Source organism: Vidua chalybeata, chromosome 1 (assembly GCF_026979565.1).
Source record: "Vidua chalybeata isolate OUT-0048 chromosome 1, bVidCha1 merged haplotype, whole genome shotgun sequence".
NCBI lineage: Eukaryota > Metazoa > Chordata > Aves > Passeriformes > Viduidae > Vidua > Vidua chalybeata.
The window spans coordinates 91,209,193-91,221,696 of NC_071530.1; the positions used below are offsets into that span (position 1 = coordinate 91,209,193).

Sequence of the window (12,504 nt, forward strand, 5' to 3'; positions counted from 1 at the left end):
TATATTTCTTTTTTTTTTTCCCCTTTAATCTGAGGCACATTTTGGCCATTGCTTGTTCTTCTATTTGAAATTGTGCAAAGATAGCTACTGCAGCTAAACCAGCCCAGAATACCTCCTATTACTTTTTTTTTTAGACATTTTGATAGTTTGCAGAATTTTATTCATAATGCTTCTGTGGAAATGGAACTTCTGTAAGAGCAACTTCCTAATGTCTTCTCATACAATTTTCCACACACATGCAGTTTTTTTAAGATTCATTCTGTGTTCTTGCTTGCAGTTAGTAACTAGCATGCAAATGGATTTGAGAATTGTTTCCTGAAAATTAATAAATGCTTTTGCACTTCTACTAAATGTTATTCCCCCTTTACAGATGCAGAGAGAAGAAATATGATTATTATAGCCTGCCAAAAACCTCTGTTGTGATAGCTTTTTATAACGAGGCTTGGTCAACGCTTCTGCGAACTGTTCACAGTGTTCTTGAGACATCTCCGGATATACTTTTGGAAGAAATTATCCTTGTAGATGATTACAGTGACAAAGGTGGGAAGAATAAGTCTAAATAGTATTGATTGTTGATGGGCTTTTTTTGGTCAGCTAGTTCATAGGAGAAAGAGTTGTGCTGTTCAGGTCACATACCAGAAAACTGTACAACAAAGCCCTCTCACTGAAAAATAGTTTTTCTTGTAATGTACCAGTGAAAAATTTGGCTTATGTACCAAATTTAATTTGGAATGGGGAAGCACATTTGCTGTGCTGTAACATGAATGCTTGTGTGTATAGATAGACCACAGTCTATAGATCAGAGCACTTCAGGTCTCCTGAATTGAGCAAGTTTCAATTGCACCAATGCTCCCCTGGTGTTTCATATAATGACAGTGACCTAGTTCTTTGGCCTTGTTTGAACAAGGCACAAAGGCAATGCTGGCATTTTCCACCACACATGGATTGTGTTAAGAATAAAACTTTTATACAGAAAGTCTTAAGTAACATTTGAGAAGCTCTTATCGATGTGGGGATGTATTACAGAGGTAAATGTGAAGCATTCAGTTTCTTAAAAGTAACTGTGATTTGTGTCCATCCAAATTCTGTGCTTTTTTCATGTCCTTTCTAAACATGTATAGCCAAATCTGAGTTCAAATACCACAATCTTTAGCGTCCTACTATAAGTAATATGCTAGTAAGGAGAGAGCTTCCTATAGCAAGACATAAATAAATCTTTTCAGACTGTATCATTCCCTCTTTTTTTGGCTTGTTACAGAACATTTAAAGGAGACTTTGGAAAACTACGTGGCTGGCCTACGCAAGGTGCGTCTTATCCGCGCAAATAAGCGAGAGGGGCTGGTTCGAGCCCGGCTGCTGGGGGCATCTGTAGCGAAAGGAGACATCCTAACGTTCCTGGACTGCCACTGTGAATGCCATGAGGGCTGGCTGGAGCCACTGCTGGCAAGGTGAGCTTATGCCCTGGGCTGGTTTTCACTCCCATTGGAGAAGAAGGAGCGAGACACTTCTGCAGTGGAAAAATTATTCATAGTTCACCAAAGGTTACTGCAGTCTCTTTTTTTTTTTTTTTTTTTTTGGCTAGTTTGTTCTTGTTTGTTTGGTTTTTGTTTGTTTTATTTTTTTCCCCTGAGGACCAGGCTGCCTCTTCAGGCAATGGAAAGTTTTGGTTTTCAAGAAGACAAGTCTTCACCTCCAGCTTTGGAACTACATTGGTAAAGGAGGCTATTTCTGTCAGCCTGGGTGAGCAGAAGCTCTGGAAAGATGTGTGCCCTGCAAGGCAATGTTTGCATAATACAAGTCAATAAACTCCATCTTCTTAGTCCTGAGCAAATCCACCTTTCCAGACTGGTTCTGACATAAAGGATCATGGTGTAAGATAGGGAGGAGTAAATGTTATGTCAACACTGACTCTTACTTGGTAACCATCTGTCCTGGGACACTGTACTTCATGCCTGTGTGGTCTCTAGTTAATTCTGCAGATCCATCAGGCTGTTCAGAAAACTTTCACTAATTAAAAGCAAGCAAACAAACAACAAAAAACCCAAGGAACCTTCCCAAAACTCTAACAAAAAACCCCTAGAAACCAGAACACTAGCCTTCTGTTTCAGCTGAGAATATTTATTATATTCTTGAAGCCTCACCCATGTATAGCCAGCAGGCATACATGCACTTTTCCTGCTATGGGTTCAGCCACTGGCACCTCACCACAGCACCTGCTGCTCCTGCACCACATTACAAAGCTCTATTGGTTTTGCCCCTTCTGGTAACAGATCATGGCTTTATCCCCTTGGATGCCATTAGCAGATACTGACAGGTACAGTACCTGAATCAGACCTCTTAAATATTATATGTAGAAAACCAGCTCTCTTTAAAACATAATTAAAAGAAAAAAAAAAACCTTTCCTCAAGGCCAGTGTTTTGATTTGGATCTTGTTAAGATTCTGACCAGGTACTGTAGAGTACAGAAAATGACAAGAAAAATAACCTTAATACAAATTGGAGAGAGCCTTCCAAAAGCACAAAGTGTCTTGATGTGTGCAAGTCTTCCTAATTCCTAGTGGGACTTGTGTTCCCAAATTCCCTATGTCCCTTTGAAATTGTATCTAGAATGCAATTTCATTTTTTTGTTTTCTTAAAATTGCCATACTTAACTTGTTTCTAAATTTCACACCGAATGTATTCCAGATAACTGTAGGGTTGCTGTGACAGCGTGAAGAAAGGAAAAGGGATAAAAATCAAATCATGAGCATAGGTTTAACCACTGTCGCCTAAAAAGCGTATGATGGGGGAAAAGTCTGTGATTTCTTTACTTCTTTAGCGCACCACTAGATGGCAATCTTGAGGAAGGATTGGGATTTTTTAAACGCAATAGTCACCGCCTGTAAAAAGTTAGCCCTCTCTTGGAATTCCTGCCGTTCTTGCTGCAGATGCAGACATACATCTCTAAGGGGTTTTTCTGCGGCATATCTGACTCAAATGTATGACAGCAATACAACAGTGTTAACATTTTGCAGTGCGAACATAGTTGTGTTTGTAAGCTGTCTGTACATTGTACCATCTAGTTAATTCTTACAGAAAAGGTGATGGCTTTTCACTTCATTCCTTTCATAATTGAAATCATATGCCAGCAACTTACTTTTTATTAATTTTACTACTTGTTACAGGAGGAGCAAAATATTTTTATTTTAATTGTTTTTCTCTTTTCCTCTGCATGTATGTATCATTGTCATTGCTTTGTACAATGAGGATTTGTACAGAGTTTTATGCAAGTGAGACAGGAGATAACAATATTTGTATAAGCTCTTTTGTGTGCTCAACCAAACAAGGTCTCAACGGGAGATCATAAAGAAGAAAACAGCTGTTTCACATATTCCCTCCAGCAACAAGAGACCATTTCACACTTTAGGCAGTCTTTCTCAGCTCAGACAATACCACTTTGGAATTGCTGCTGTTCTCTGCTGCATTTAACCATCACAAGCCACTCTAATTTCACAGGATGAGCCCATGGTCAGTCTACAGATTTTTAGCCTAACAATCCCATGAGGAATGAGCTCCCTTTGGATGCATCGCATCTCTTACTTGTTTGACAATATAATGTGTTCAGTTTTCCTTCACCTCTGAAATACGTAAATACAAGATGCAGGGCTAAAGTGCATATCTGCATCTCTAAGTCAAACAAGTTATTTCATTTCACTTAACTATCAGAGGATGTCTAACACTAGAACCGGGAAGATGCTAAACAGTGATTTAGGAGAAAAACCTTGGCTTGAGCTTGTGTGCTTGACGTTGCTCCTAGTACTGAGGGAGGCCATTCTAGAAGGTGAGGAGAAGGCTAATAATCCCACTGCCTTCTGTAAGGACGAATCCTTTTGGAAAGGAATCCTGAAAACCCTGCATCATATTGGGAAATGGGAGGAAAGGGTTCATCTCCTTGTAGAAGTAGACCTGCAAGAAATGTCATCAGCTCTGATGATAAAGATCTTGACTATCTTTAGATCACCCTTGGTATTAGGAATGTCATTCTGCAGTGCTATCTTGTTTCTCCTTTTCATCTCCTATGTTGCCAGCGTTTCTGGAAGTCTCCTTCACTTACTTTTCATTGTTGGAGGTCTAATTCCCATGTTGCAGGTTTTTTTCTAAGATCAGGGCTTCTTTGTGAGTTACTGTTACAGTACTCAGTACCACATTTGCAGATGATCACAGTTCCAAGAACAGTCATGACTTCAAGGGCCAAGAGTCTGGCTGGTTTATTATTCATCACTGCAAAAGTATGCAATCAGACTGCTTTCTAAAACCACTACCTGTACAAAAGAAAATGAATGCTTTTTTTTCTTGACAAAGTGGTGCTGGCTATGGCAGCCAAGCCAGATGCTACATGTGTCACCTCAAGCCATCTGGCATATCTTGCTTCCACCATCCAGGAAGGCTGATGCTTGCCAGCGGAGTCCATCCTGATATATCCTCCTGGTGTAGGAAGATGGGGGTTATTCTTGTATTTATTGTACCATAATTTCCATTCCTGCATGAATTGAAAAGGAGAAAAACTTCATGTTTGGCATTGTAAGCATTCTTGTCAGTTCTAGTTTTTTATTTTTAGAGACATTTCTAATGGAAGCCACACTTTTGTTTTAAAACCTGACCAGGATTGCTGAAGAAGAAACAGCTGTTGTCTGCCCTGTTATTGACGTTATTGACTGGAACACATTTGAGTACTTGGGAAATGCTGGTGAGCCACAGATTGGTGGATTTGATTGGCGGCTGGTCTTCACTTGGCACAGTACCCCTGAAAGAGAACAAAAACGGAGGAAGTCCAAGACTGATGTGATCAGGTTAATTTTTATGCATCCTAGAAATCGTGAATGTGTTTGTGACTTCATCTGAAAATGCCAGGTGCTGAAAAATGTTTGGGAAATGAACATATTACTAAAAAGTATGTATTTTGTTTAGTTCCCCACTTTTTCCACAATAGCTCCTGTTTACCATATTCCTGAAAAAAAATACTGCTCTAAAAGCTGAAATTTCTGTTTCATCTTTCATATGGAAAACTTATTGCAAAGTAGTCTCTTGACTCCTCTAGACAAACTCTTACAGATGCTTACCAGCATGTGGAAAGAGTGTAACTGATTAACTAATACTGGAGAATGTCCTCTGTGCAAAGCAAAGAGCTCTGTGTTGTAAAAAAATGTACAACAATTTTTGTACATGAGCAACAATGAAAAGGGAAAAAAAAATCACCAACCAGTAAGAAGGCAAAAGCAGTTTTGAAGATTTTTTTCTGTGCTGGAATGATAGTTGTAGTTCACCATGCTATTTTCAAAGGTGAACCATTTTGCCAGTTCTTTACTTGGGTGAAACAATACAGCTCTATCCACCATGGTTTCTGTGAAGGGCTAGCTTGCAGAGATCAGGTTGATGTCTTCATTATAGGTTTTAGTTTTGTTTTATTTTAAGACAAGATGCCATCAATTGGTATTATTTGTCACTTAACTTTGTATTTTTAGGAGAGGTAAGAGAATAGAGCAAACAGGGCATCTGGAAAATGGGAATGGTAGACAAGATCGTGATAGCTGAGGATCTGCCGTGTTCAACCTAGCTCCATCTGCTATGGAAGTTGCTGTATTTCAGCAGTTTATTGAAGTAAATTAACCTGTTCAGCATTTTTAATACCGTCATTTTGTTAGTGCTTTTATGTGTTATTGAATAGACCACAAAAAAATACGGAATTATTAATTTTTCTCAGTCTTTTGTTTCTTATCTTGATATTAATACCCAGTATTTCACAAATATTAATGTATTTGCCCTCAACTGAATGAACTTTTTTTTTTAATATGAAAAGTGAGGTAGTAATTGAGTCTTTCTCAGCATGTATGTCCTCCTTAAAAACAATCCAAATAGAGTAAATGTTTTTTAAAACATTCAGTTCAAATATGATGCTTTTTTTTCTTCATGATAAGAAGAATTGTCTTTGACATGCCAAAAGGAAAATGATGAGGGATAAAGTTTCATGGTAGCCTGAGGACTGTGAGCTCGACAAGTGTCTGGAGAAAGCAGCAGTGCTGGGAGTTGTGTCACCAACAGCTTGGTTTGGAGAGATCTGGAGGGAGACAGAAGGACTTGACTGGTTACAGAGTTTTTTATTTTTCCTTCTGTCTTGTCTCATCTCATTCCATTCTTTGAAACAACATATGACAGTGTGAGACAGTGTTGCTTCAAAAAGATAGCTGGTAAAATTAGTTTTGACAGATTAAGAGTAATTGATCGCACATCTCGCTTTTGTTGATATTAATCTCAATAGCAATTTAGTAAAATTCACATAATGTCAGCTGAACTTAGTTCTAATCAGCATTATATACTTGGCACTTTAAAGAAAGTCATCCTAAGACTGTAAACAATAGAGAACAACATTGAACAAATACAAATTTATTTATATGTGCACACTCTACCATAATGGAAGTACATCCCTTCAGTGTGCTGTCATTTCAGGCCTTGTGATCTTCAATGAATACCCAGTCATGACTCCTGAGTTTTTGTTTTTTGTTTTTTTTTTTTTTCCCAAGCTTAGTAAAAAATTTAAGAACATACAGATGGGTAGATTTTCCTAGAAAGGAAACAAATATCTTTAGGGACTATGTTTACTTAATAATTAAAGTCTTAGAGTTTTTTCAATTTATATTAATGGGATCAAGAATATTGGTTTTAATTACTAAAGCACAAATATTGCTTTAATTATTGCTTAAGTAAAATAGATAAGCATACAGCATTTAGAATTTCAGAGCCGACTAATACGGTTCTGCTACAAAGAAGGCAATGTTCTCTTATGTGAAGAGCTCTTCATTTACGTACAGACATTGCAGCTGGAAAAATTTATTTTAACACAATATTTTTATATTCTTGTGTTGTTTCAGATACAGCTTTTTATTACAAAATTAAATTCAAATGGCCTCATAATAATTGATAAATTTCTGACAGTTACTTTGTACCCAGAAAATACTGAGAAAATAGAAAATATCAATATATTGTATTTTTTTGATCTATTGCATTGGTTTAATATTTTTTCTTTTTATTCAGTTTGGAGTTACTATTCTCTTTCATAGGTCTCCAACCATGGCAGGTGGATTATTTTCTGTGAGCAAGAAGTATTTTGATTATCTTGGTTCCTATGACACAGGAATGGAAGTCTGGGGAGGAGAAAACCTTGAATTCTCATTTAGGGTAGGTGGCTTAATTGAAAGTTTATTTTCCTCAGAATACAACAAGTTCCTTTTTCTTTCTTCATGCCCTTTTACTTAATGAGGTAGCTGTAATGTAAGCAAGTGCTAAGAAGGGAGTCTTTTGGAAGGTGTTTAAATAAATCTTGTTCTTGCACTTCAGGATAGCTGTAATTCCAAATAGCCATTTTAAAGCAATTCTTGAAAAGTCTTTGTTTTGAGGTCTAGTATAAAATGTGAAAAGGGTGTGATAACTAGTGGGTGAAGTTTACATCCTGCAGCTTGAAGGAGGTCATTGGGAAGAAGATTTGTAGTGCTTTGATGTGACTCAGAGTTCTTGCTGTGGTTGATGGAGCAAGCAGTTCCCAGTGGGACAGGAGAAGGCAGCCCCTGTACTAATTTTAAGGCTTTATTCTGTTTCACCTCAGAAGAAGTTTGTATAAAGGTTATAAAAGGTGGGAGGGAAGATCTCCAGCAACTGTAGAGTTGTACCCCACAGGAGGCGTGACCAAGTGTTCAGCTGTGAGTCAGATAGCTGTAATGAAAAGGATATACAGCAGGAAAAGAGAGGAGACACAGGACACTCCAGACTGATCAGCAGAGCAATGTTCTCCTCTGCTCAGCTGTCACCAGTGCTGTGGCTGATTCCCACTGAGCACTGGCTGCCTATGGTTTGCCTCAAATCACATTTAGCTCATTGAAGCCATCCAGCGGTGATGTAAGAGGGATGCTGTAGGGCTGCTTTTGTCTTTCAGGGAGTTCACAACTTATTATCCTGGATTACCCTTGCCTGTTGTACCCATCATCTGTTCTTTTTGATGGCCATGTTTGCATTTCTGTGAGTCATTGACTCATGGTACAGGAGGGTTTTTGGATTTTTTTACCAGGTGACAACAGATTTCAAGGTTAAATAGCATTTTAATGTTACAAAACCACTTTCTTGAGAAAGGAGACATCAGCAGACTGTCTCTCTGGATGTCTGTGTGTTAACCAGAAAAGCATGGAGTCTTCCTGGCTGCTGTTCCGATATCCTGCTGCCTGCAGTGCAGAAATTGTAGAAAAGAGGGTATAAAAATAAGGAACAAAAATTGTTAGGAATTATAACAAGCACAGGCCTATAGTTGGTGTAGTTTCCCTCTGGAGGGAGATTTCTCAGCTGGAAACGCTGTTTGATCTGAGTTCATGACCACCTCCTTTTTCACCTGGGGAACAGTTTTTGGCACGTAAACCCAAACACAGCCTACTCAGTAGCCTTGGTCTAGTTCAACAGCCCTCCACCTGAATCATGAAGCAGTTGACCCACCTCCATCAGCCCTGTAACCTCTGAAGCAGGAGTCTCCGGTTCAGAACTTCAATTCCTTGAAGAAAACCTCTAATATGGCACACTTGGTGTGCGGTTCTTGGCTTTCTGCTCTTGTATCTTGCTTTTGGGGAGACCAAGGCTTGCAGGCAGCCTGACCCCTTCCTTTTGACTCAGAGTGCCCCAGTACCAGCTGCCCCACCCTTCCATTGCCATTGACTTCCATGAAGCTCTGTCAGCCAGTCTAATTTTTTTACGTCACTGGTTCCCCTGAGCCAGGATTCCGTGGGGCGCAGCAACGTGTATGAGCAGTGCCTTTACTCCTTCAGCATGCAGGACTGTGGTCTCTTCATGGGACAGAGGAAGTATCAGAGGTGGCCTAGCACACAGGAGAAGCACAAAGGGAGCAGCAGAGTCCTGAGGAGAGAATGCATAAACACTCTGCAAGGGTCTAAGCCAGCATGTAGGTGCAGGTGGATCCAGCGACTCCTGGGAGACAAATGATTTAACAGGACAGCCTGTGCAATGGCCAACAAATATGCCTGGCCATGCCAATTTTCCCAGTGCAGATTGCCAGTAGCATCTGGGTATTTGTACACAACATGCTTTGCTCTGTTTGATTTGGAGCCCTTGTACTTGTGCTCTGTGTGGAGAGGATTTTTGTGGAACAGAGCAGAGTGCTACAATGTTGTTTAACTGTGTTCTTTTGGCTGCCTGCAGTGTTCCAGGAGGTCGGAAGGGATAAATCATTTTTAGTGTTGTTCTCCTTGTGTTTTCTAAACCTGTCAGACCTGAAAATTAGGAGCAGAACTACTCAAAAACACTGTAAATTAATTTATTGTTGCTCTCATCTCTGAAAACACCACTCTCTCCCAATGACATGAAAAGACTTGTCCTCAAGCCTCCTCTTTCTTGTACTTCGATTATTCTGAGCTGAAGAAATTCTCTGTGGTTTTGAGAGGTGCAACAAGGACAAAGCTTTCACTAAAAGCATGATGACTAAGAGAGATGGAGGCTACGTGCTGAATGCAGAATCGAGTCAATGTACCTTGATTTTGGATTGCTTAATGCTATTTGGCTGGATAAAATTTCACTTCATGGGCATAATGGGCATTGAAACTCCTCTTTCTGAGGGATTCAAAACATGCTCTTTCATCTTCTCCCTTTTGTACTCAGAGCAAAGGGAACCTGGTTGTAGCTTCTGTCCCCTCTCAGGTCTTGGTTCTGCAAGTGGTGCTGCAATGTAAGTTTGTTTCTGGACCAAGGCTTAATATGTCTATTGTCTGTCCTTCAGCCTACCATGTGCCAAAAGTCCTTTCAGAAATGTTACTGCCCATGTGCCTGGGGGATACACCTCAGAATACCTGGGGTCTTTTTTCCAGTATTTTTGTATTCCCTTTCTTTTTGTCTGGATCTGGAACTCTGTTTTGCATTGAAAGCAGCCAGGGTGAGTCCGTGTGTCTAGGGTGCCTCTCCACTCACCCAGCTTCCAGCAGATTGTGCATGAGCGCCACACTGGGGGCTTAGCCACAAGTTGTCAAGAAAAAATTGCAGCAGAGAGAGAGAGCAGCAGAAATGTAGGGTTTTCCAGATTTTGCCCTTTTTTAGGATGTAGCATGCTTTCTATTTTTTTTATTTCTTCCAGATAGTCTTAAAATGTTAGAATGAGCTGGTAGAGCTTTTATTCTTTAGTATTCATTGACCCGGCACAAGGTCAGTTGTCCAGAGACCCTGGCGGGGACAGCGATCCCAAGGTGAGATTCTGAACATTTTCTGTAGGTTTTCGTAATGCCACCATCTGTCTCTGAAAACAAAAGAAAATATGCTGATAGTCTGCATGCATCAAGATGAAAGTGAAAGTGAAAAATGGAATGTCACCTTGTTTTCTTTTTGAAGTGGAGGAAAAATGCGTGCTTTTATAATGAGAGCTGTGAGTTATCCAGACCTAGTAAAGAAACAGATCTACATGCACATGAGCTTGCAAAATATGCATGAAACCTTATGTGCTTTTCTGTTAGAGAAGGTTGAACTAGTTTATGGAGAATATTCTGCAGAGCCGCTTACTTAGCATTTAGTAATCAACTTTAGTTTCTCTATTAAATTCCTCGCTTTATTTTGTGGCTGTTCATTTGTACCTGATTTTATATAGAGGTCATAATTTTTCCATTAAAATGAAAGTGAATAAACCTTTTGAGGAATTGTTTAGCTGAAGTATGTTCAATTTTCTTTTGTAATAGGATGACAAGATAATTTTTGTACTGTTTTTATGAAATACTTAGAATTTAATGAGCATTGCTTAGCAACCTACAGTTATTTTTTAGAGAGCTTTAATTATTAAAAATTCAGCTGTGATGGAATTCTCTTTTTGTCATCAATTTAATAGAGGCATGGTCAGTTTGTTTCCTTCCTTTGAAATCAGACTTTATCATGGAAGAGCTGAAGCATGTGCTTCCTTCTTAACTACATTTTTATTTCAGTAGTCTTTATCATCTGTTCCTAATATCTTATTTAAAAGTAGATAAATAAAGATGAATTAATAATTCTTACATGGAATATAACATTGGAAATTTTTAAACTAATAAACTTATGGCTCTTAATATTTGCTGACAAATCTTGAATGGTAAATTGCAGCTTTAAAAAATAATCTTGAACATAGAAATAATAATTATGAAATATATTGGTTTTAAATAAATCTCAAAAAAGCAGGTTGTAAAGTGAAAGTGGATAGTTGGTTTCATAGAAGCTTTCAAAATGGCAGTAGAGTAACTTACCTAAGAAAATATGCAATTTGTTTAAAAGATCAGTACAGAATTCCAGATTTCTTGTATAATTCCTTTAATCATCTTTGTTCAAATGACAAATATACTGCTTCCCTGAAAAGTAGCAAAAAAGAGGAGAGAAACCTCACATGAAAAACAATAAATTAAAAATTTAAATCCAGGAAGTAATAATTATCCAATACTCCCTATAGCTGATTAATGAATTACCTGTATCTTTAAAGAAACTCTCTGTTTTAAAAGTAAACAGATGTATTAGAGTGCTTACACTTTGATAATTAAATACAATGTTGTGCCATGCATAAAGTCTGATGTTGTTATACAAAACCAAATCAATGGAGATGACACTCATTGATTTCCAAATGTAGACATTTTAGAGAAATTCTAAGTAACTTTAAAAAAAATCCCTAAAAGTTAGCAGTCTACAACCAAGTCCTATCTTCTGTGAGCTGAAAGCCTTTATCTTTTTAGATCCCTAAAACTCCCAGAGAGAAAGGTTGGAAAAGTCCTACCACTGATCTTTTGGCACTGTTAGCAGTAGAGCTTTTATTTGCTGCCTCATATCTTTCACTCCTGCTGTATTCATTTGAATAGCATGTAATTAAAAATGTATGTCTTATACAAGAAGGTTGTTAGGGAGCAAACCTCTACCCCTTAAGTCTATCCCAGCTAATTTCCTTTGTCTTCCATTTACAAAGGAATGATGAACTGCCACTTATGCATGGTTGAATACATGAGGAGAATTCTAAATCTTTTATGGAAAGTCTATCAGAGCCATTGGTGACAGCCTCAAGTTAGTTCAAGTACAGCAAAATATCCGGCCTTCCTCCCATCTGGCTGAATTTCAGAAACCTTGTTTCAGGCACCCTTCAGAAACAGGGCATCTGCCATATTGTGGTCACACACAATATTGAATAGGAAATGCCTAGCTGTGCTTTCCTTTCAAGTAATCAAAGTTGAGATCAGAATGGGTGATGGGAAAGTGGCTGTGTAGATGAACTGCCAAAAGTCCTTGGTTTTCAGAGGAGAAGAATGTAATTACAAAAATGTGTACAGAGTGCTGAGGCTAATGGATCCACTTGATGGTTGTTTCTGGACTTCATTTCATGGGCTGTACATTTCCCAACCTAGGGAGCCAGAGAAGCAGGAGCATGAGCACAAGGGCAGAGTGATTGTTTGCAGGGATCTGCCAATTCCACATTCAGGTGCAAGTACTGCC

The 12,504-nt window shown here is 38.6% G+C and overlaps 1 protein-coding gene across 1 annotated transcript in view; it reads left to right on the top strand.

Annotated features, from left to right (window-relative positions):
* Positions 1-12,504, top strand: part of GALNT12 (polypeptide N-acetylgalactosaminyltransferase 12) — a 46,469-nt gene that overhangs the window by 13,290 nt on the left and 20,675 nt on the right. Inside the window, exons 2-5 of the mRNA XM_053944189.1 lie at positions 371-540; positions 1,259-1,448; positions 4,644-4,829; positions 7,095-7,212. Of these exons, the coding sequence (XP_053800164.1) occupies positions 371-540; positions 1,259-1,448; positions 4,644-4,829; positions 7,095-7,212 (664 nt within the window). The remainder of the gene's footprint in view (positions 1-370; positions 541-1,258; positions 1,449-4,643; positions 4,830-7,094; positions 7,213-12,504) is intronic.